The sequence below is a fragment of the Catharus ustulatus genome, chromosome 2 (genome assembly GCF_009819885.2).
Source record: "Catharus ustulatus isolate bCatUst1 chromosome 2, bCatUst1.pri.v2, whole genome shotgun sequence".
Lineage (NCBI taxonomy): Eukaryota > Metazoa > Chordata > Aves > Passeriformes > Turdidae > Catharus > Catharus ustulatus.
The window spans coordinates 116,006,702-116,031,853 of record NC_046222.1 but is presented as its reverse complement, the minus strand read 5'-3'; the positions used below and the strand labels follow the sequence as shown (position 1 = coordinate 116,031,853).

General features: G+C 41.1%; 2 protein-coding genes across 6 annotated transcripts in view; one reads left to right on the top strand and one right to left on the bottom strand.

The window, feature by feature from the left end:
- The window catches only part of SYTL5 (synaptotagmin like 5), a 79,842-nt gene extending 75,755 nt beyond the window's left edge, over window positions 1-4,087 (bottom strand). For 3 of the 5 annotated variants that reach the window (XM_033053535.2, XM_033053537.2, XM_033053536.2), the window contains exon 1: window positions 3,820-4,086. The gene's annotated coding sequence lies outside the window, so the exon portion shown is untranslated. Of the gene's footprint in view, window positions 1-3,819 lie in introns of all 5 variants that reach the window. The other 2 variants (XM_033053539.2, XM_033053538.2) reach the window with 2 other exon arrangements.
- A 13,315-nt stretch (window positions 4,088-17,402) lies between these two features.
- On the top strand, window positions 17,403-24,840 carry DYNLT3 (dynein light chain Tctex-type 3). Its single transcript, XM_033052993.1, has 5 exons — window positions 17,403-17,498; window positions 18,563-18,604; window positions 20,405-20,528; window positions 21,453-21,530; window positions 22,626-24,840. Exons 1-5 carry the CDS (start codon window positions 17,469-17,471, stop codon window positions 22,700-22,702), a joined length of 351 nt encoding a protein of 116 aa, XP_032908884.1. The 5' UTR covers window positions 17,403-17,468; the 3' UTR covers window positions 22,703-24,840.
- The last annotated feature ends 312 nt before the right edge of the window (window positions 24,841-25,152 follow it).

Here is a 25,152-nt window from a genome sequence, read left to right as displayed (position 1 = left end):
GAAAAATATCATCATCAAGTGACAAATGGCTTGCTTTCAAACACCACTTTTTCCCAGATATTCAATAGGAGAATCCTTGAAAACAATGTTCTTGTAGTCATGGACATTTGCTTCCACATTATTCAGATAACACTTGCAACTTTTTAATCATACACATAAAAAAACTCCAAACTTGAACATCTCCTCCAAGCACCTCTCCTGTTCAAGCCCTGGAAACACACTGGTGATGTACAGAATTCCTGCATTGTCTCCATCTCCACATATATTTTATAAATGACATAAAAGCTTGGAGGCCCTCATGCTGTGACCAGGTTTTCCTCCCACCTGTGGATGCACTGCTGCTTACAGAGCCTGCCAGGCACAGTTTTACAGGTGGAAAGTGTGATCCAAAAGTCACTGGAGCCCCAGGTCAGAGACAAGAATATGTCCAGCTGCATGCAGACCTCAAGTCATCCCCACACAGAATGCAATCCTAAAAACCACAGACTGTGGTGAAACATATCTCACACACAAAAAAAAAGTTGTATGTCAACAATGAGGGATGCCCCAGGTAATTTAAGTATTCCAGAGGTGCATTTAAGTGAAGGTGCAGAGCAACTCTCTTCAAAATAAATAAAATGCTCATTTAAGGAGCTTCTTGTTAATACTCATTTGTGGAATATAGTTCAAACCACAATGGAATTTTGTTTCATTTCTGATTCCATTTCTGTTTCTAAGCAATACAAAAAGCATACCCAGGGAAAAGTTATGAAGAAAATAAAAAGGTCCAGATTAGAGTAATTGAATACATATAAATTTCAGTGCAGGTAGAGAAAGATTTAAAAAAAACAAACACTAAAACAGACAAATTCAGTTCTCAAGCAATTGATTCTGTCCTGAAGCTGTGCCCCAGCATATGGAAAGCCCCACAAAATGAGGTCACTCAGAAAGAGTTGAGAAAAGTTTCTGTGAAATTCAAAGAAATACACACATAAGAGCTTCCTGTGCCTACCACAAATTACCCTCTACCTACCACCCTTAGAACCAAATCCATGCTGGTCTGCAAGGTCTGTTCTCCTCACTCTGCTCACCTATTTTGTCTTGCTATGTTTCCAGGCTCTGGGGCAGCAGACACACGAGTGTGCTCATCCTTGGTATGGACAAAGTTTAATGAGAAGGGAGAATAAATGCAGGCAAGGCAAACAGCAATAAAGCACTGGGAAACAGTGCTCAGCCACAACACAGTCCAGCACTGCAGATGTCCTCAGGCATCATTCTAGCAAACAGATTCCCTTCCTCCTCCCACCCCACAAGAACAAATGTCTCACTAAGAGATGCCAGTTAATCATCAGATACGAAATTTATCTCTCTTGATAAGGAGACTTAGAACATTATGTAATGCGAACATGTTTTGCAGACAGGCAAACAACTGGATGACTATATCATCACACTGAAAATTGTTTAATAAGATCCTTCATCCCTACTGTCTTTCCACTGTAAAAAAAAATAAAGCTACAACCCAAAATTCACATAGAATTTTAGTTAAATAAGCACTTCTTCATCCCCAAAGAACTTAAGAGTTCAACTACCATGAAATCTAAAAAGGCCAAACATACCACTTAGTATTTCTGAAGGGTAAACATAGTGCAGAAGGCTGCTTAGAAATGTTAACATATTAAATAACTGCAAATGTTTAAACACTTTGATAGTGCCTGAGAATTGTACCCACACCTAAGCCTTATAAACCACATTCCTCAGACCTTACTCAGTCCTATGAATAGCAACTCTCATTGAAACTCTAGTCTTCCATGAATTGCTTAGATGGAAAACAGAAGCATGGAGACTCCTGGATCTAATTGCACTTGGGGAATAATTATTATTAAAGATACACAGAAATCATATAGTGAAAGTCTAATCATTGATGTCACAGAAAGACAGAATGGCTTGGGTTCAAAGTTTCATCCAGTTCCATCCCTCCTGCCTCAGGCAGAGAGAGTTTCCTCTGGATGAGGTCACTCAAAGCCCCACCCAACACGACCTCCAACATTTCTAACAATGGGTCATTCACAGAAGTGACAATTGACAAGTGACAAGAGCTCTGACAATTGCTCCCGTACCTCACCAACCTTATGGTGAAGAATTTTTTCCCAATATTCAGTCTAAATCAACCTTCTTTTAGCTTAAAGGCATTAGCCCTTGTCCTATCACTATACGTCCTTGTCAAAAGCCCCCTCCAGCTTTCCTGTAGCCCCCATTAGGTACTGAAAGGTGCTACAAGGTCCCCCCAGAGCCTTGTCCAGGCTGAACAACCCCAACCTCAGCCTGTCCTCATATCAGAAGTGATCCAGCCCCCTGATTACCTTCGTGGTCTCCTCTGAAGTCACTCCAGCAGGTCCATGTTGGTCTCCCCAGAGCTGGACTCAGCACTCCAGGTGGGGTCTCACCACAGCAGAGGGGCAGAATCCCCTCCCTGGACTGCTGCCCACACTCTGTTGATGGAGCCCAGGACACATTTGCCTTTTGGGATGCAAGGGCACATGGCCAGGTCATGCTGAACTTCTCACCAACCAACACCCTCAAGTTCTTCTCCTCAGGGCTTCTCTCAGTATTATTTACATCTTTATGCCCTTTTACAACAAGTTAGTTGGGGAGCAAAGGGAAGAGAATGCATGGAGAGTGTGCTCTCAGAGACGATGGAGTTTTCCTGACTATACAGATAATTGAGGCACTAAGAGTTCATTGTGATCGCTTGTTCTGGGCTCCCCTACACACAGCCCATAAGATTTCCCCATACAAATTTCTGCTATAAATAAACCTGTCTTTAGAAAAAACATCCCTGGTTCAGTTTTATAGTGATGAAAAACCTCTAAGAACTTGTTAGTCTAGCCTACGGGTGTCCAACTTCAAATTTCCAGCACTAGCTGTTCTTAAGCCTCCTTTTTTATTTAATCCAACCACTTCTTCCTTTTGGATACTCCAAAACCAACATATGCTCCAAGAGTCTCTACCACCAAGGTCTTTAAAATGCTTAATGGGCTGCACCTTGAACAAATCTCTCAGCTGAAGTGTACACAGCAAAACACTAACACCTGTGCACTTCAGGAGTAATTGTCCCACCTTCTCCTCTGTCTTCTCAAATTGATTGAAAGGGCTTCCCTGGCAGTCACATTAAATGTTTACAAGAATCACTAACTCTGGGGTGCAGAATCCCTAACTATTCCCATGCTATGTTTCCACATTTGGAATACTGAAATGACTGGTGGTTAGCTGCATTCAGTAGCTATCAAGAATCCAAAACTACTGTGTAATCGGTTCTCTGCCTCCATCATTTATTCTTTGTACAGCCATAAAATAACCTTGAAGTTGCACATTATTGCATTTAAGAAATAGTAACTATACTTTTTAAAAGAAGAAAAATGTAGGCAGCACACGGCAAGAGCCGATCTTCGCCTGGGCGCCCCAGAGCCGCTCCCTGCTCAGTGGCGGAGAGAACTGTGCTCCCGGTCCTTATCCTCCCTCCCACGGCACCGCAGCCCCAGACGGCATCACTGACGGGCAGGATCCACCACCTCGGATTTCACAGTAGCACATTATAGAAAGCATTGTAAGGACATAAAACCCCGACCAAAACCGCAGGCATCCTCAATCGGGTTAGCAACACCAAAGCTCCTTGTCCCCGCGGGGGCAGCGGGGCCAGCGCAGCCCCGCTCCGGGCAGGGCTGGCGGGAGGGTCCGCACCGGCACCGCAGGCTCCCTCCTTGGGGTGAAGAAAAGGGGAAAAAAGACACCAAAACCAAAACAGCCCCCCAAACCAGTTGCTGTTAAGAATGACGGACTCACCGGGAACCTCGGCAGGAGAGGAAAATCACGTAGCAGCAGCACCATCGCTGCTGCTGCTGCCAACTCCGCAGCCCGGTGGGGCTGGCAGGTGGAGTCCTCTCGGGCTGGGCTCTGCCTCGGGCACGCAGCGCACAGCCCGTCTGTGCGGGGCTGTCCGGGCTCGCAGAGACCCCGCAGGTGCCACAGCCAGCCTGTCCCCGCTCCTCCCGCAGCCCGGGGCTCCCGGGGGTGGCTCCAGCCCCGCCGGGATCGGAGCCGCCTCCACCGCGTCCCGGCGCACCGCTCCCGCTGCCGGCCCGGCCCCGCGCCGCGCTCCCGCAGCGCCTCTCGCCGGCTGCGAGCGGGCACGGGGCGCGGGACGGGAACGGGAGAGGGCACGGGGTGCGGGACGGGAACAGGAGCGGGGACGGGATGCGGGAGTGGAACTGGAGCGGAGCTGGGATGGGGTGCGGGACGGGAACGGGAGCGGGCACGGGGTGCGGGACAGGAACGGGGATGGGATGGGGTGCGGGACGGGAACTGGAGCGGGCACGGGGCGCGGGACGGGAACAGGAGCGGGCACGGGGTGCGGGACAGGAACGGGGATGGGATGGGGTGCGGGACTGGAACTGGAGCGGGGCTGGGATGGGGCGCGGGACTGGAACTGGAGCGGGATGCGGAATAGGAGCGGGGCTGGGATGCGGGAGTGGAACTGGAGCGGGGTGCGGGATGGGAGCCGGAGCCTCCGTCCAGAGCTGCCGGGAGCGTGGCCGGGCGGGAGCGCCTCCGCAGCACGCCCTGTCCTCCCTTCTTCTCCTTCTCCCCTCTCCCCTGCTCCCCGTCCCCTCCTTCTCTCCCTTCCCGCTCCCCCTGCTCTGCCCTCCCGGCTGTCACCGCCGTCCCCCGCAGGGGGCACAGGGGGGACCCAGGGCAAGTCTCCCCATCTTTCTGGCGGATCCCCCTGGAATCATCTCCTGGTTTTCAGCGGGGGTTTAGTAGTGCGGAACTGGCAGCTCAGGGGGCGATTCTGGGATTTCTCAGGAAGAATTTGGAAAGGGGGATAAAAACGGTATTTATATTTTTACGGTTTTTCAACCTTTATTAAATAACAGGTGTATCTGCACCAGGTGAGGGAAGTGTCCAAAAGGTAAAACTGTATTTAAGAGTATAATAAAATCCACTTGTCATAGCTGTCCTCCTTACACCTATAGGCAAAGCTTATCAAGCTTTGTGACCATCACTTCCAACAGTTCAAGTGAGCTGGATTTATCAAACAGCTACAAGTATTACAAAATATTCTAAAATTCAAAAGTAACAGAGCGAAAGCAGCATCTCGATTCATCCAGATAATTGAATGATTCATTCACCTGCAGCTATCTGAAGAGCTCACATAGCAGGCACCTAAGAAAGATAAGGAAACCAATTTAGCACTTATATGCATGTCCTTGCATGTTAAAATACTATTCTGAAATTGGTGGAATAAACAGAGGTTGGCCACATGAAAATAGTTGAGCCTTTCTTTATCACAGCTGTGAAATTCTATCACTTTCAAAAATTTTTGACACATACAACCAGAATCTCCTGCTCAGCTTTCACATAAAAAAATTTAGCATGAAATTTTCAGTTTATGTACAATAGCAATGCAATGTTACCCTAAAATTATTTTTTTTAGAAATTGCTGGGTTTGTGTTGTTCCAAATAATGTGTGTGTTGGAAAATACTATTATTGGGAAGTACAATATTTACTTGGCTACTGTATAAATATAGCACCTTTGGTGGAGAATTTGAGTTTGCTACATGTTATACTCACAACACTGTTTTTTCAGGAAAAAGCTATTGAAGGGACCTGCTCTAAATTAGATGCTCAGGTACATCCTCTGCCTGCAATTACTAGAATAACATATTGCTCTGTAACAGTGTGAATCATTATCTAAAAAGCTACCCAAGTGAATAGATTCTGTAATGCATGATTTAATTTAAAGTATTAAAACAACAGTTCCAGATTTACATGGGATTTTTTACAGTTTCATCTTATAAATGCTGTTTGGGAGGGCTGGTGAGAGGAAGAACTGGAGTTACTTGCACATCAAGAGCTCAGCATTACCAAACAGATATCCAAGCACAAGGAGAATTTCTGAGAAACATCACACACCTTTTGTGTTTCTCTTGGGACAGAAAGCAGCCACTCACAGAAACTGGAGGCCCCATATAGTTTAGGTAGCACTGCCCAATACCAGCCCATATTTATTAATCACCCTTTGTGATCCATAACAGACCACATGAACCAAGGGATTTGTAAATCAGGATTACAGAAGTCTGTGGCCTATTTAGAACAAAGATAAAGTGTTCTTGTTGCTATTTCTTGGGTGACTCCAATCTCCAGTAACACTTGCATTGCTGTAGAGAATTAGCCAGCTATGGTCCCAGACTGCAGCTTTATTAAGGATGAATTGCAGTGCTTGTGGCCCTTTTCCAGAGTACTGTGACAACTCTCTTGTCCTCTGGGACAGAAGTTTTGCCGTCAGTTTTCTTCTCTGGATACAGAACTGCTAATTCCATGCACCAGAAATCAAAGAACTTCACCATTTATTGATGTCCTAGTTCACACAGCCACAAATTCTTCCAAATTGAAAGAACTTGTGCAAATTACACAGAGGTCAGTCCAGTAACATTAATGAACAAAACCTAGTTTGCTTCCATTATTAGCATTATTTCTCTTCACCTCAATCTACCAGAAAATATCAGAAAAATAGGCTATCAGTGCAATTTTTTTAAGCTTAAAGCTTTTGAGTAAGAGATCATGTGCCATGAAATAGAAAAGAGATTTTCAATAAATACCCATAGCTGTTCACAGTGAGAGATACTCTCCAATAGCTATTTATATTTTTTCCTGGATAATACATGTGCTAGAAGCAGATTTTGAAAACAAAATTTAAAAAGAAAAAAAACAAGCCTTTGTGGAGGAAGCTGAGATATACAAGTTCTCATTGTCCAGTTGAGCACTCGCTGGGCTAATTTCCAAAAGTGTAATTGCACTCATCATGGAGAGAGGAGTGTGCATTTTGCCAACTCTGTGCTCAAGATTTTGAGCCATCACTTCCTGGAGGTATTCATAAAAAATAGAGACCACAGAAGTACCTTCTGCTAGTCAAAAAATTAAGGAAGATATTTCAGTGAAAGTGTCCTTTTTCTGTGGTTTGTATTTTTTGAGGTTTTTTTTCAGTGGTTTGAGATCTTGTATGTTCTGCATTTTAAATTAAGGACTTTTTGACATCTCTGTAAAAAGACTCTCTGTTGAAATTTTAATGTGGCCTGTGATTCTGATGTACTTCTCTGCACTTCCAGCTAAAAGGAGAAAAACCTCAGATTTATGTTTGGAAAAAATGCCTGGTTTGATGCACTAATTAATAAAAAGGCAAGATAATATTTCAAAAAGAAATACAGTAACTGCTTCAGGAGTAATAGCATCATGTTTCTTCAAACTATTCATCAGTTCACCCAGGTTTCCTTCTTGACAAAAGCCAATTTAATTTAATCAATGTTATTATGCCTGCTGAGTTAATTTTACTTAAAACTACATTTAATTTCATTTGAGACTGTTCCTTCACAATTCCTGCTTGGTGAGTGTGACATACAGGGTTTGTTGGAATTTGACCTAGGCCCAACAATCTTTTTTCAGTGTACACCATGAATCTTCATGTGATCAGTACAACCAGGTGATCCAGACCCACCTGCTTTTCTTAGGACTTGGGTTTTGTCTTTGTAACAATGGCACTGGGCTGCAAGTCAGAGGTTCTTACCCTCAGCTTACTTGACTCACTGTTTTTACTTATGTGACATGAAGAGGTTTTCTTATTGCAAAGCCAAGCTTCTTTTTGAGAGAAAAATGGCATTTTTCAAGCTTCATTCCAGTTATTCACTGTCACCTCAGCCTTTTCTTCCTCTCCACACTAAACAAGTATTGTCAAAACCAAGATACAGGAAATGTTATACAGGAGAACGAAGCCTCTTGTACAAGAGGACATTTTGCAAAGGTTTTCCTTAATGTTAGTTACTACACCAACAGAATGAAAATTACATGTCACAGACTTAGAAATGGAAAAGGGAGAACTGGTGATATTAGCTCTTCTGAGACAAGGCCATTTCTGTTTCAGTCATTGAAAGGATTTAGAAAAGCAGGTATTTACAAAAAGCTTTTCAGTGTAATTACAGTGTCTCCTGTTCCTTTTAAAGGAGAAGTTAAAAGCAGACTCAGAGAAATATCAAATGCAGCAACACATTTGTACTTCCCTTTCTCGCATCATAAAATGAGGAAACTATTTACTTTCTCCTGCTTTTCTTTAGTACATTGAAAAGAAAAAGGAGCCACTAATTAGTGCCTCACTGTGCTCTATGAAGGCAGTATTTGAATTACTGCCTAGAAGGGACTCATGCAAGCTAAGGGAATGCTCTTACAAATCCCATTACTGTGTGTATTATTTATTTAGACAATTATTTTGGTGTCACCTATGCCATTTTTTGCACAAGAAACAACTGTGCAAAGTGATTCGTGCTATAGAATGAAGTGCTGCATAAAGAAGGGTTCAGTTAATATCCAGGTACCTGGTGTTCTATGTTGGAAAATATTTCTCCAGGCAACACTGAAAAAACAATTGAGAGAACTCGAACACTTATGATGCACCTGCAAAGCACAGATTGGGACCTAAACATATAATTTCATCCTAAATGTACTTTTTCAGAATTACTATTTTACTTCAAAATAGCTAGCTACAATTGTAGCTAATTGCTACTAATTAGAAAGTTAATCAGTAAAATGTGTTTTTTACAAATTTTTTATTGCAAATAATTTTAATGGCCTCTAAAAACTTCAGAAATATTTAATAATACCAGTTGATTTCCTATATATAAAATGTGTAAGGTTCTATATCAACTATATAACTATATCAAGAATATAGTTCAAGACACTTAAATGTTAGTTGTCTTCTAACTAATTGTCAGTTGACAAGATTTAGGACTTTTTAGAAGATGCAGAGGAGAAAAAAAAACCAGAACACCCTAAAATTCCACACAATAGAAAATGAAGAGAAACAGTCTTCTTCTAGCTCCCTAACTATTTTTTTAGCATTTAACCTCAATATTTTTGCTGGACCTGTGAAGAGTTATGGCATTTCTTCTAATAAAACCTCCCTAAAACTCTGCAAGATGACTACAATTACTTTGCTGAAAATGCAGACACAGACCCCTAGAGCCTGTAAATAATATATGGATTGCAAAAATTTCTGGGGATTCAGGTAAAACTCTTCCTTTTCCTCTGTTTGCTGCCACTGAACTATTCTAAAGCCAAGGTATTTCACCAATATCTTTACATCATCCTGACTCACTGCAACATTTTTGAATAAACCAACCAGAAAATGAGTCTATAAAATTACAGGGTTTTACTGAATTAAATTTTATTATATTGTATTCATTTTATTGAATGGTATACCAACTCTTTATGCTCAAATTTGTCTTTCTATGGAATTATCCTGCTGCAAGCAAAGGTGCTTGTTAACACCAGCAGCAAACATTTAAGACAGGCTTTATTCATCAATGCTTCTCATTCTGGTCAGAAACTGAAAGGACATTTTAGCTCAAACAAATTGGTTCAACTTGTCCTTGACAAGAAACACTGCTTAGAACAGAGAAGCTATGTTCTGCATTTAAAACAGGGTTTGGAAAAATTACTAGGGTGACAAACTAACATCTGAACAGCAAAAAGTGCTTCCATTTATTTTATAAAATAATTCCTCACCATTTAGAAAGCTCAATGGCATGGAAAAAGTTTCTAATTTGTTTTTTATTTCATTTGCATGACGTTTTGCTAAATGCATTTGTTCACAGCAGTACTCTTATGAGGTGATTATTGCTAAGAGAAAAGCTGTAATCTTAGAAGGGGCTCTGAGCAACCTGGTCCAGATGAAAGCCTCTCTGTCCCCAACAGGGAGTTGGGAATTGGATGGTCTTCAAAGTCCCTTCCCAACCAAAACCATTCTGTATTTCTGTGATTCTATGATCTTGAATCAAGTGCTTCTTGAACATGGTTTAAGTGATAAACACAGCCCAAATGGGCTGCCTTGAACACTTGTAGGGGTACCCATGAAAGTCCCTCTGCCACTCCCTTCCTCAGCTGGACAGGGAGAGAAAATACAGAGAAAGGCTCATGGGGATGAGGACAGTGTTAGAACACTCACCAATTACTGTCACAGGCAAAACAGGCTCTAATTGGGGAAGTTAATTGATTTCCAACCAAATCAGATTACAGTAATGAGAAATAAAACCAGATCTTAAAAACATCTTCCTCTCAATGATCCCTTTCACCCAGGCTTAAACTCACTCCTAATTTCTCCACTTTCCTCCTGAGCAGCACAAGGCAGGGAGTAGGGACTGGACCGCTCTGTCTGCTGGCACTGAGTCTTTATATCAGCTCAGCTTCTTGTGGTGTTTACTCCACTCTAAAAATAATGTATGTTTGGGGCTTTTCCCAAACCACAAGAAAGAAATAAAATTGCCAAAATGTAAGTGCATCCATGTAACATTCTTGCCAGTTTTTAATCCAACAGCTAATGGTATGGTATTTTGTACCATCTGTAACAAGAAAATGTCAGGAGTGCACCCCACTCCTGTGATGGTTATTTTCACCTCAGTAAAGTAAAAAACAGTGTAAAAGATAAGTGCCCTGGTCATGGTAAAGACCCATGTGTTTTATTTAACTTTCATGTAATTAAGGTCTTGCATTCCAGAAAGGGATAGCAGCGTGCCTGCTTTTAATGCTGATACTGAAGCATTTCTAAATTATAAAAGACTAATATTAAGAATGAGATTAAGATGTTTATTTGCACAGCACACTGTGGCAAATTTCACAGGCTGGATGTTTTTAAACAAAACCTTTTTTAAACACTTCTTATTTTCAATTAAATGTTTATAAATCGTGAAATCTGTCATCTTCAAACACACATGTTGTGGGAGTATTTGGGCACAAGCTCTCAAAATTTAAAATCTTACAACAGAATTATGATGACTGTTTGAATAACATTTAAAACAACACCATATTCCATGTATTTTAACATATTATCTAATATTATTTACCAGAAGCAAATGAAGAGTTACAAACGTGAGTAGGCAGTCTTGGTACATTTTGATGCCTGCACAATAAGGTCACCAAAGGTAATTTTCTTCAAATTTCTGAGCCTTCATGATCATATGAATATCCTCAATAAGACTTATTTCTGGTTCTCTGACTTGGAAGGTTACCCTTGTATTTAAGTAAATCAAATAAATTGAGATTTCAATATAGAGATCACACGTTTTTACTGAACCATCTGTGGTGAATTTTGATTTGTAGGAGTAAGTAATTCAGAACATTTTTAACAAATAGATCTGGAGTAATTCTCAGTTGAAATCAGTCAATTTCTAGTAAAAAAAAAAGTGTATAAATTAATGGAATTTCATTGTTTTACAGCATTTATTTTTAAATTTTGATCACTAGGAATTGCTACCAAAATGTTTTGCACATTGCTTTGCTAATGGCTTTGGAAAGGTAAAATATATTCTATAGCACTCATTTTACCTGCTTGGGAAATAAAGTCTTTTCCACTCACACACACAATTATGTATTGAATTTCTGAATTCCAAGTCACAGCTATAATTGGTCAAAAAAATGTTAATACACTATAATACTTTATCATAGATATAAAAATATCCAAAATACAGTGTCCCTTGCCTTGGTTAGATATATTCTCATTTCTTTATCTTACTGGAACAAAGATGTGAGTTTCAGAAAGAAACACAAGCTGTAGGATGGAGAATTCCTAATCCTGTGATATGTGAAGGCATTCTACTCCTGAGCTGTTCCTGCTGCTCCTGTTCTGTTTTCATCACATAATGAGGAAAACTACTGAAGTGGAACAAATCATAAACAATGCATCTTCCTCTCCTGCTCTAAGAAATTTGATAATGAAAGGCTTTCAAGTAGTACCTGCCACCCTGCTGCCTTTTTGTGTCTCTAATTGCTGAGTATCACTGAATAAAGTGATGCTGACAGCCAGCAGCTTGGAGAAAAGTGCAGCTTTCAGCTGGGATGTGCAGAGGGAGCTGTGATCTGCTGCTGTGCTGGGCTGAGGCAGCAGCTTGGCTGATGGGCCCAGCCTTGGGCAGTGCTGGATTCATTTTCAAGGAAGCTGGAACCAGCTGTGCCTGATGTGGAGGCAGTTCCTGGTGTCTTCCCACAGAGTCCACTCCTGCAGCCCCCAGCCCCTGCCTGCACATTGCCATGTAAACTCAGTAGGGGAGGTTTGTGCCATTATCTGGGACCTCTGTGCCAGCACAGAAGGGAACAAAGTGGGAAATCAGATCCCTGTGTTAAGCCATAAACCTGTTGTCCTCTCTGTCGGCAAGAGTTTGCCTGTCTCCTAAAGGCAACAGAGAGAACTGCTCTCACTTGGTGCCATGGTCTAGTTGAGATGTCAGGGCATGGTTTGGACTCAATGATCTTGAAGGTCTCTTCCAACCTAGACATTCTGTGATTCAAGGACCACCTCTGACAATACCAACAAGTCTAAGACTCTCTATCTCTTTATTTGAGGCTAACATCTGTATTTAAAAACTAGAAAGATTAAGTAGATACGTCACTAAATTTTCTTCTGTTTGGTGCCAAGGTAAATAATGAACATCTGGTTCCCAGGACAGGTCTTCTTCATATCCTTTCCTTTTTCTTTATTCTCCCTAGCTTTAATTTCTGGAAGTTTATATGAACATAAAAATCCTGAAAGCATCCTTACAGACAAGTAACAGCTTCTCCTGAGGTAGTTCATTACACTGGTTTATCACTGCCATGTGCAGCAGCAATCAGTTATTTTGACAATTTCTTTCTACATCTTGTAAGTGCCTTGTCCTACCTTCATCAAACCCTTTTTTTTTCTTCATTGCCATATTCACTTGTTGATGGTAGCTGGCTCTAGCTCCAGTGTGTTCATGCAGTGTGAAAGGGCGCAAGCTGTTCTTATCATGGCTTGTTTTATCCTGTCATGAAAGCCACAACAAATATCTTGCCTCTGGTGAGCAGGTGAGCATTTCCCATAAACAGCATGTCATTCAAATTTCTGCTGAAACAATTCCTGCTGAAGCTCTAACACCTGAAATGTCATGAAATAGAAATTTACAATGTTGATAAGTTTTAATCCCAAGTGTTTGTACATATTGTACATCCCACTATGTTTGTAGTTTCCTGGACACAAGGATAAGACTGCTCCATCCTCATCCTGCTAAAGCAAGTTTCAAAGCTTAAGAAGTAAAGGAGGCTGTGCTCTTTTCACCCTCCAGCTCAGAGGTTTCTGTTTGAGTTGTCATGTCATGTAGCAATAATGCTTCTTGCTGTGTTAGAACCAAGAATTTTTTAAAACCATTGTTTAGTGGCCGTTCAGCTCCCTGAAGAACTTCCAGCAAGTCACTACGCTAGCATTAAAACAATTCTCAGACAAAAAATCAAAAAAACAAACAAACCCCAAACTCAGAAAAGCAAATAATTAAAACTTCTGCTGGGGTCCAGCATCCCTGATCTGGCCAGCAAAAGAGGTGCCACATAGATTTATCCCAAGAGTCCATCTGATCCCCTGTTCCACCCCCTGTGGTAGCAAGCAGCGAGTGTGTAGGAAGAGAGCGAGAACAAGAGCAGCACACTGTGATTCTTCCTCTAGCATCCAGCCACCTGTAGCTCAGGAAATAAGTTAGAAAAATTAAACAGAATTCTACTGTATTCCACAGTTTAACGTGGATGTGGAGGTTTAAATGTTTGCTACAGTATGAAGAATAAATGGAGACAGGAGGCAGATGATTTTAGCTGCTTTAGTATTCACAATTTTTCCTGGCTGTGCTCAGGCAGCGTAGGATCTGCACAGCCTGCACAGACTGCCACCTCTCCTGAGCAACAAATCCTCTTCAAATATTTGCTTTCTAATCAACAAGTAATTTCAACCTCACTGTTTGTTCTCTTTCTTGTTAAAAGCTCCCATTCTGCATTTGAAAGATGAAAGCCTACAGTTCTTTCACGTTTAAGGTTGCAGTTCTGAGCCACCACTTTCAGCACTTTTCCCATTTCCTATCACAGTTCTCAGAAGTGATTATACTGCCAACCCATTTACATTTTCTGGTTTGCAATTTGCAGCAGTGTAATAAAGAATTAAGCAATGTTATCAAGTATCTCCTCTGAAAAGAAGTGTGCTAGCTCCTTTTTAAAATTTTGTATTGCTCTTGTGAAATCACTAAGAGCATTAGTCATTCTAAGGAAGAAAAAAGGAAAAAAAAGGGGAAAAGGGAAAAACAATGGTGATTTAGGTTATTGAATTTAGATAAAAATTAGTGAATTTATTAGGAAAGAACGGAAAAGAACCTCTCAATAGTTGTGAAAGTTGAATAAATCTGAGTCTAAATTTAGCTCAAGAATCATTTAATACTTCCTCCTCTCTAAAGGCCACCTAGATGCTTGGCAGATGTTAACAATATGTTATTGATCCAGAGGAGGTGATTTCAAAAGCAGGTCTGCTTCAGTGCTTTATTATTATTATCCGTTGATTTTTTTCCTTAATATTTGACATAAATCTCCCTGAGTTCTAATTAAAGGCATTATTTTTGGTCCTACCTTTCATCACACACTGGCTTGTAAATCACCTTTTCCAGTAAATCACTATGCAGTCAGAGACATCTATAAAGATGTCTGGGCAAGGGAGATAAAATAAATGCAGTTCCTCCACAAATCACATTTTCTAAGCTTCTTTTCGGTGCTGCCTTCAGGAAGAATTACTCTTCTGTCTGTCCCACCACCACACTGGGCCAAGAGTTACATTCAATGCCTGATAAACACTAAGCAGAACAAAATGACCGCTTTCTGTGCCCTTCATGGTATCCTTCAATTTATTTAGTTATTTATAACATCCTACTTGGGTTTCTATGTGCTGTAATTACATATTTTTCTCTGCAGCACTGCTGCCTAGGTAATTAGGCCCCACGTTGTAGTTGTGCATTTGATGTCCTGGTTTTTATGAAATCTCTTGTTGTTGTTTTCTCCAACCTATTCAGTATTTTTAGTTTTGATCCTGTCATTCAGTGTGCTTGCAACTTCTTTCAACATGCTGTCAATAACAAACTTTTATAAGCACTCTTTTTATTCCATTATTCAAGTTATTGTGACTAATACTAATTAGCCCTTAGAGCAAAACCCCACCCATCTTCTTGCATTTATTCCTCCTGCTTTTATAAACCTTCATTAGGAAGGATTGGTTAGTTTTTCCCCAGATTACACATTCTTATGTGGGAGAGCATAAAAGGACAAATTTAACACAAAATAACACACCTATTCTGCATTTCCTCCTCATCCATTAAACCAGCTGTCCTACCAAAGAATAAAATCAGATTATTTGACATATACTCTTGACACATCTGTGTTGGATGCTCATGGGTGATGCTGAGTGTTTATTTGTAAACACTTTCTGGGTTAATATTGTTCTGTCATTTTGTTATTTTTCTAGTGGCTCTCTGGATGTTGAGCTGAACCTGATGGACTCAGCATTTCCTTGGACCTCTTGCCTTCCTCCTATCTACAAAGTGTAGCTGGAGAGGAAGGATAAGTAATTTTTTTGCATTAGAACCTACAAACACTACAAACCTACATACACACATTCATCAGTCATTCAGGAACCCTTTTAACTTTCCATGTAATTCAGTGACATAATTATTGCTAATATTATTTTTTAAATATTTCTTTGAATATTTCTAAACATAACTGGAGAACAGCCTAGGAATTTCTTTAGTTTGATACTATACTGCATCTAAAGATACAGATATAAAGATGTGAGATCTCTGAAGGATACAAAGGATAAAAAAATCCACAGGATATAAGGATAAGTTATTTAAGTACTGTTAGCTTTGTCACAGGATGACAATGCATAAACAACAAATGCTTCCACTAGCTTTTGTTTCGTTAGAAACCAGCATGCAATTTCATCCCTAGCTTAGCTCACAAAAGTACTGCAGAGGTCACAAAAGAAAAAAAGGAACCTTTATACTGCAGGAGATTTTCTTTCATGTGTTTTCCTATGAGCACATCCCTCTGCACTTGCCCATAAAAATCTGCTTTTGAAGAGGTTTAGTCTTCACCTTCAGTTTTCTCCTTCCATGGCCATTAGCCAATACTAAACAGGAAAGCTGTGTCAAGAGCATGGCAATAAAAAATGCTTCGTTTTTCTTCTCTCTGTACTTTCATGTTTTTCAAACACAATCTTTCCAATTAAAGTACAATAAAGACTGAACGAGAAACCCTTTTGTAAAGTAGGTGTCTATATGTCCAAACATGATACTGAAACTAGAAGCCTTGGTCTTCTCTGCCGTGTTTAATCTGGTTTGGAAGTACAGGAGATAATGCAGGAGAAATCACAGGAGGGGAATAAGATTCCCAGATCCCCCCCAAGTAAAAATAATAGTAATCATTTAAAAAACCCACACTGAAACAACAACAAAACCCCCACCCTTTGAAAACTATGCAGTTTTGCATGATGTGCCTGTCCTGTTTCCCAGGCAACTCCAGAGAGACAGCAAAGATATGATGTATTTATATATCTGTGAGTACATGTGTGTGCTGAGTGAAATAAAACCCAGGATCAATTCTCTATGGTGAAGATGAATTTAAGGAACCTGAAATTAAATTAGCCTTGTTTTGTAACTTTGGTGGCAACATTATTGGTAACTAATGATAACTTTGTGTCGGGTAATTCATTCCAAGGGGAGGGAAAAGGGGAATACAAGAAGGCAGAGGAGTGTGAGGGCTTCTCTGGGGAAGCCGCTCTCGGGGGAGCTTTGCATGCCCAGCAAAGGAGTTTCCAACAGTGACAACAAAACAAAGTTCTCTGCTCTCCGGAGGGACTGTGCTCACACAGAGCCTGGCGGGGCCTGGGCCTGCCCGGCAATGCCCAGAGCCGCAGGGACAGCTGCCCGGCCTTCCTTGTGCCCGGCTAGAGACACAGAATCACACAATGGTTTGGGTTGGAAGAGACACAAACACCACCTTGTTCCAACCCCCTGCCATGGGCAGGGACGCCTTCCGATGGCCCAGGCTGTTCAGAGCCCCGTCCAGCCTGGCCTGGATGGCCGGCCCAGCTTCTCTGGGCAACCTGTCCCAGTGCCTCACCAGCCCTACAGGAAAGAATTTTTCCCTACTACCTAATCTAAACCTACACTCCCAGTTTGAAGTCATTCCTCCTTGCTCTGCAAACAGTTTTGCCCCATCTTTCCTTTACGCTTCCCTCAAGCACTGGAAGGCGGCAATTGGGTTACCCCAAAGCCTTCTCTTCTCCAGGCTGAACAACCCCAATTCTCTCATCCTTTCCTCCATCCCTCTGATCAGCTTGGTGGCCGCCTCTGGGCTGCTCCAACACGTCCCTGTCCCTGCTGTCCCCTGCTGGAGACCTCTCCGCTCTTTCCCTTCCCGGTCGGGCAGGGCGGGCGCGGCCCCGGGCGCGAGCGGGCCCGGCCCCCGCGGGAGCCCCGCCCGGCCCGGCCCGGCCCTGCCCGCCCGGCGGAGGCGGAGCCGCGCAGGACTCGCCGCTGCTGTCGCTGCCGGAACCGCCGCCGCCCGCGCCGGGGCCATGGAGGACTTTCACCCCCACAACGATGAGGTAGGGTCGCCGCCTCGCCCGGCGCTGTGCCTGGGGCCGTGTCAGGGGCCGTCCGACCCCACCGCGCCGGAGGGGCCGGAGCCGCAGGGGCCGCGCTGCCCGGAGGGGCCGGGGCCGGGAACACAGGGGCCGCAGGGCCACCGGCCTGCCCGGGGCTGCGGGACGGATGGACGGATGTTCCCTGCGGGAAGGCACGGGGTGCTGCCCTTGGGGCTGTCAGACCGCAGCCATTTTTCCTGGGAAGCCCCATTTCCATGGGAAAACCCCGAGAAGTGCCGGGCCCGGTCAGTGCCCGGGCTGTCCCGACGGTTGGAGCGGAGGAACCGATCCCTCCCCGCGCCCCGCGTTAGGGCTTTGGCCACCGGCTTTCATCTAAAATCAACCAAAACTCCAAGAAACTTAAACATTAGTAACCCTGAGGTTTCTGCCCCTGCCCGAGTGTTTGGAGTTCATGGCTGTGAAGAGGCGGGCGGCACAAGGTAATGTGCCCTGCTGCCTTTGTGAGCCAAGCCAAGCGCCCGTGAGCAGGAAGGAGTAGAAAATAGGAGAAATTAAAACCTGCAAGCTTTTTCTGTGCTTGAGAAAGGTATTTGGCTAAGATATTGATTGTGCAAACCACTCTTTCGGATACAAGGTTTGCAAAACCGTGTGTTGCTCTTGGGAAGCAAGATGTAACCTGTGGGTTAGCGAGTAAGTTAGTGACTCCAGCAAAAACCCAGATTAAGACCCAGAAGAAAAGATTTGTTGTTTAATTTTTCCTGGTGAATGCTCCTGTGACAAGCCTAGACATGGTGGAATTTAATCTTTACAGAAAATGTAGAGTGAACCTGTTTCAAAAGTTCACTGAGTTCTAAGCTTTTTGGCCCCACTCAAACATCACTAGAAAAGCAATGCTAAATAACAAATGTATGGAGCTGAGGGAAAAAGTAAGACTTTAAAATTATACTAACAGACTACAATGCAAATAACTAGACATGAGGCCTAATCATTAGATGTTCCTTAGAGTAAAACTATAATTTGTTTACTTTTTTGACAGAAATAATAATAATTCACTTCTGTTGCAGATGATCTTCAATGCTGATGAGGCCCACAACATAGTTAAGGAGGTAGGTTTTAGCTAACAACTGTATTTCAAAGAAACTCTTTACCATACCTTGCACAGTAGTGAAAGCAGTTATTTTCCTTGACCATCCCAGATAAATATAAAATTATATAGAATTAGTGTTTATCTAAAGACAGAGTTTAACTTAGAGCTGCTTTAAGCTCCATCTAATTGCTGTCTTCAACTACCTAAAGAGGAGAAACCAGATTTGCATTACAGTGGTAAGAGTCAGGGTGGCAGTCACAAGCTGCAGGGGAAATTCACTCCCATTTATTTTTTCCCCTTTATCCAGTTAGAAAAATCACTGGAGAGGTTACAGGGACAGCTTGTGGAGTCTCTGTCCTTAGAGATTTTTAAAACTTGACTGGACAAGGCCTTGAGCAATGTTATCTGACTTGGAAGTTAGCCTTGGCATGTGTGGGAGGTTGTACTCTATGAGCTCCTTCTAGCTTTTAAAATACATTTTTTACAGAGAAAGAACAGAATGAAAGTGAGTAGCCTGATAGTCAAAATTAAATACCTACTAACTAGGAAGTGATTAATGAGAAGCATGTGGCTCACAGATGCTCCCAGGTTTTGCAGGGAAATAGTATTTTGAGACAGGGGTTTCTAGAGGGGCTCTGCAGGTCCTTTCTCACCTGCACTTTTTGAAGCTGCTCCAGTACACAACAGCAAGCTCTTGGATGTTGGATAAACAACAATTCAGCCCTTTATGTAACTGCCCCTGCCTTGTAAAGCCAAATACGGTGTGACACAGTCTCCAGACACTGGGAGTAAAGCCAAGCGTTTCTGCCTCTCATTGGAAGCTTAACCAGGGCCAAGGAGCTCCAGCACTGGGTACATCTCTGGAAGGACCAAAACCCCTGAGGGCTCTTGTCCCTCTTCTGTCTTCTGTTGTGTTTTTTGTCTGTTTGTTTCCACTGACTCCTTTGGCCAGCTTTGCACAGCATGGTCAGAATTAACAGGGCTTTTCAAAATCTGGGACACAGGTCTCTTACCCAGCCTGTTAGTGGGGGATTAGCACATGAGATACATCTTTCTGAATCAGAGAACACAGTTTTATTTCCCTGATGTTTTCCAGATGTGTGTTTCTTAGAAAATTCCTCAACTTTAAGAAGTATCCATCATCACATACTTCTGAATTTCTAAGGAGCAGAGAATGCAGAGTTACAGTTTGAGAGAAGGATTTTTGTTCAATCATTTTAAGTTTAAGCAAGTGTTGGCCAATCTGTAGCTGTGGGAGAACATCCAATTTTCAAGCAGTTCAGATGTTTTTTATGCTGCAAGATATGACCCTTGAGTATCTTCCCCATCTTTTAAGCAGGGATGTGCATTTCACTGTCGTCTCTCTGTCTCTGAAGGTTTTGAAATCTTGCTTACATGCTTTGAAAGGTTGGCCAGCCCAAGCTGATGCTACTGATTTGAGTAGTGCCATCTCATTACAGTAGCTTCTGAAAGCCAAACTGGAGCTGGCAGTCATTAGGAACTGTGGGATGTGTTAGGATTTTTACTGGTAAATAGATCCATTCACTTGGTATCCAAAGTATATGGCAAAGGCCTTTTCTGCAAGAAATGTTTAGTCAGGGCCTCATTTTTATACCTATAATATTGTGGTAAATATGTACTAAAAATGAATTTCCAAGAAGGGTTATTTTACTTTCCATGCAGCAGCTGATACCCAATGAGCTGGAGTGATTTAAAGTGACCTAACTGTCAGAAAAAAATCCTTCAGGTTATGCAAAACATTTTATAATTCTACATTTTGAAATGTGTTTACTGTAACTATTTTTTCCCTCTGTTGTAGTGCATAGAAAATGTTTTAGGCAAGGCAGATTATAATCACAACAAAGTCAACCAATGGACTGCTGCTATAGTAGAACAGTCGCTGACCCATCTGGTGAAACTTGGGAAAACCTATAAGTACATTGGTAAGTGCAAGCAACTGTACTTGTAGCACAGGCAGTCACAATAAATAATTGCTGAAAGGTTCAGGGGAATGCTATAAACAAAACAGAGCAGGTACCTGAACTCTTCTGTTACACAGATTTTTAGTAGCACCTGTGGTAAAGCTGTGGCAGTTTTACCCGGGCTGAGCATGGTGCCAACACTTGACACAGAAGATTACATGTTATGTGGTGTTTCCTGATTGTTAAGCAACCCCATGACAATTATATCCATCTTTTAGTATCAGTTTAGGAAAAAATTGCTGTCTTTAATAAAATTTTCAATCAGATTAATCCTCCTCTAAATAGAAACATCTGGAAGACTTTAGTCCTGTATGAAGAGTCATGTCCCATTATATTTATGTGTATACCTGTGGAAGGAAAAGAGTAAATAAGAAAGTTTAACGTGTTTTGGTCCTTTTGTGGAATGTTGATGTAATAGCAAGTGTTTGCACTCTGTTTTGTTTTGAGTCTTGGACTCAGGTTGTCAGCAGTTTTATGACCATTGGAGGTCAGTCTAGAAAAGCTGCACGTTAATGGAGTGTGGTTTCAGAGATGGGAAACAGCTCTCCTCAAGTGTGACTTCTGCTGTACCTGTGAGGACAGCAGCTGCAATCCCATTCTGAGGGGTATAAGCCATATCTAAGTAGTTTAAAAGATAAAAACCATAATCCTATTAGCCAGTGTTTTGTTGAAGCCGTTGTCTTCATATGAGTAAAAATAATCACAAAATGAATAACAGGTTCTTGAGGAAAATACAGGGGCCAAAGGGGTTGTCAAAAATAGTTTTGTCTTAGCTGAATGCGACCTGCCAGCCCTTTGAAAATGTAATACAGTCTCAAGTTTGTAAATGCTGAATGATTCACCTCTTCTGCTTTAATTCCCTGGTCTTATGACTGTGTCTTGCAGTTACCTGTGCAGTGATGCAGAGGAGTGGAGCTGGTCTCCACACAGCAAGCTCATGCTTCTGGGATACCACAACTGATGGTAAGTTTTCCCATCCAAACAGAAAATTTTGTAAAAGAGAAATACTATTTCTTGCTCAGTTATAGTAGCTGGGTTGAACATTTTTGGGAATAGCTGTGGAAGCAGTAATTTTGAGGATGAGGTGCTTGTTTACAATCCCAGCAAAAATGTTACCAGTCAGTGCTGGCATTAAGAGCAGTTGCTTTGTGAGTTATGAGAAGCAGGAATAGAAGAGCCTTTCATTCTGAAACAAGAGTCAAAACATTTAATCCTCTCAGCTAAAGGGGCAGAAAACATTGCTCACAGTAAATACACATGGATAACCCTAAACATATCTGCCTGCTGTGAGGGGACAGCTGTTTTGGAGGAGGAAAGACCTTAGTGAAAAATAGAAATAGTTTGACTTACAGTATGTGTTTCATCTGTGTAACTGTCAGGCTTTGGTTGCATTGTATTGCTTCAAAATTAGTTCTAAAGAGAAATTTTTTACCAGGTTGAGAATATCACAGGGAAGCAATATTAAAATAATTTATTATTTTATTTAATTTTGTATTTAATTTGTTATTAAATCTGTCTGTCACAGATGCAGATAGGTCTTTTTAGAAGAGGGTGACAAGGTTTAAGTTTAAAACAGAGACCCTCAAAAAGTCAACCAAGCTTAAGAAGATATCATAATATAAAATTAAGTAAACACAGTTTAATCTTCATGTTTCTTTTGCTTGTAAAGCATTGATACAACAGAAAAGGAAGAACAACAGAAAGTAAATACATTGGCATATATTTGATCCAGTCCCTTTTCTGATTTCTTGTCTGATTGTCACGCAAATTTCAGTATGGGAATTTCAAGAATTTTTGCAAGTCCAGCTTTTGAAGAAAGATATTGGAATGGTGTTTTCCTGTTAACTGTCTTAAGCTTACAAGGCTCACATTAGGTAGCAAGCAATGTACAAGTTAATGTTTTGAGGATTTTAGTTTTTTATAGTCAGGCTATATACTACTATATCCCTTAAATTACACCTTAAATATTCATACTAATCTGGCATAATTTACACTTCAGTAAAGTGATGTAGTAAAGACAATGGAATTCTATTTTAATTTTGTAATAATCTCTTCCAGGAACCTGCACAGTGAGATGGGAAAACCGCACCATGAACTGCGTTGTCAATGTGTTTGCTGTTGCTATTATCCTGTAGCCGACTGGAAGAGAAATAGAAGCAACACCGAAGCCTTTAAAAAATAAATCATCCTAACATATGGCAAAATACTTCAAACTATTATTTGTTTCTGTATGAGAAGCATACAGAAGTTCTCTACAGAGAGCATACAGTCTAAGACAGTTCTCATAGATTAGTTATCTGAAAGCTAGCAAAGTAAATTTAATATATATATATGTATCTATCTGAAGAGAAGATTTTAGTAATTTAAATGTTTAGAAGTATGTTAATGAGAAGTTGCCACAAAATCAGTAGAATTTATGTCAAAGCTAATATCAAAGATATTTTATTCCAGAGGAACAAAACAAATCAGAGGAAATGTCAAAGGGCAAGCAAGACCTCTCAAGATTATGGTGCCTCTGGGAACAAATTATGAACACAATTCAGAGCAGATATACTGTAAACAATACTGGTTCTCCATGCTTGATTAAACAAAGCAAACTCTTCCTTGGAATTCAGGTGCTTGTGAAATTGCATGAGCATCACTTTTTGGTCAAGCATGAATGTTTACATGGACACTAAATCCAGGTAAGCTTTTTTCCCTGGAGGCAGAGGAGGACTTTGCTGGGACAGAGGTGAAATATACCCAGTCCTAGCAGAATTCTAATTTGTCTTCACATGAAGAGCATAGTATTAGTTAGCAATTCAGGGAAACATGCTGGGGATCTGACACCAGCCCTTAATTCATAATTTATAAATCTGAAAACATTCTGAAGGTACTTAAATTTGATTTTATTCCACGATTGCAGGATTTGTGGCAAGCACTTTATTGATTCCTCATGCAGTAGCCAGGAGCTGGGGCAATATGACTGCACCCATACTCCAAGTAGGATTAAAGTGATCACTGGAAAGGCACACACATTTCTAGAGGCTCTTGTTAGCTTTGAAAGCATTTATCAAAGTAACATATCTGTTCTTTATAAGAGTTTTCCTGTGTTCTCTTAAGTCTAGAATTGGATCTTAGTCCTGTGAAATGAAACAGTTAAGTTTTCAGCACTAAAAATTCCCTCCTTTAAAGATTTATGCAAGTTCTTTACTTTACTCATCTGATGAGTGTTAACTTGAAATATTCCACATGGAAGAAAAGCATTTGCACACCTGCAAGTATTTGCTGGATTGGGGCCTACATTTTTGTTGATAAATGCACAAATTATATGATAAAGAGATGTATCAATACCAAAAATGCCTAAATGGTTGCTGCCACTAAGTGGCAGCTGCATTAAGTTGTTTTCTCAGATGCTGCTTAAGGATAGAATTTTTTGTTTATACTGTATGTCTTTGAAAGAGACTGGTAACAGCCTAACAGTACTGTGGGGCTGTGTTGAATTTTAAGAAATGAATATTAAAGCACTATTATGCAGTTTTGTTTAGTTTGGATTGTTTTTCAGATAACTGACTATTGGGGTATGAACCAAGTGTCCTGTACAAAGAGCAAGCTAAAGAGTATTTTACTGCTTCAATTGTGTATACGTATAGCTAGTGTGACACTACAGAAGGAGCCCTGTGTATGTGTAGTTTACAAATACTGTTCAAAATATCTTGCTTTGCAGGCAAATAAAATTCTGCTTTTACCTAAGTGCAAGTAAAATTAATACTGTAATACTGCATTTGCCAGAGGCAAGTGTTGTGTGAAAATATGTATGTATGTATGTTGTACTGACCTTCAAATGTGGATTAATAATTAAGCATTATTTGGGTTAGGATAGAAATTTCTGAATTCGGTACCGGCACCAAGAGCCAAATTGTGGAACTGACAAAAATACATTACTTTTATTTGGGATTGTACAATGTGAAAAAATATATGGGGCAGCAACTGGAAAAAGGTTTGGTGTGATCAGTATGATTTAAAGAAGTGGGTGAGTAAAAGCAACGGTGGCTGTTGTGCCCTTGTCACAGATATTGAGGTGCCATGATCAGAATAAATATTCAGCATAGCTACTTGTAATCTCATTTGCTATTTTTGCTTTACTTGAAAACCAGGTGCACTGAGTAAGACTATCAGTTTAATGAGGCTTGGTGAAGGTCCTCCAGCAGAAGAACCCTAGAAAATACTGCTTAATTATATGACTGTTTCATTTTTCTTTCTACCAAAAAAATAAAGTTTTGCCTTAGTTGTATTTTTGCTTTGTGTTCTTGATCAATATAAAAAGCTGAGAAAAACATTCCTCTTATTCCCTTCATTTGTCTACAGTAGTGAGAACTTGGGAAATACATTGAAGATGGATCTTAGAGACAAGATGGAAGTCCTGTTCCAGGCTTGGCCTAATTTCTTACACCTCTATTTCTTACACTTCTATTTCTCACACCTTTCTCTTATGGTGAATGTTGATGGTGCAAGTTAAAGCTTTTTTACTGCAGAAAGATTATTATGAAACTCTGGGAAGAGTATTTTCATTCTGCATCATGTCCTAGTAAAATTCTTTCCCATC

Bases quoted from the DNA above. Each gene is read 5' to 3' on its own strand.
- DYNLT3 (XM_033052993.1), top strand. From the start codon at position 17,469: ATGGAGGACTTTCACCCCCACAACGATGAG. The intron at 18,605-20,404 runs GTAGGTTTTAGC...CCTCTGTTGTAG, and splicing joins CCCACAACATAGTTAAGGAG to TGCATAGAAAATGTTTTAGG. The intron at 21,531-22,625 runs GTAAGTTTTCCC...AATCTCTTCCAG, and splicing joins CTGGGATACCACAACTGATG to GAACCTGCACAGTGAGATGG.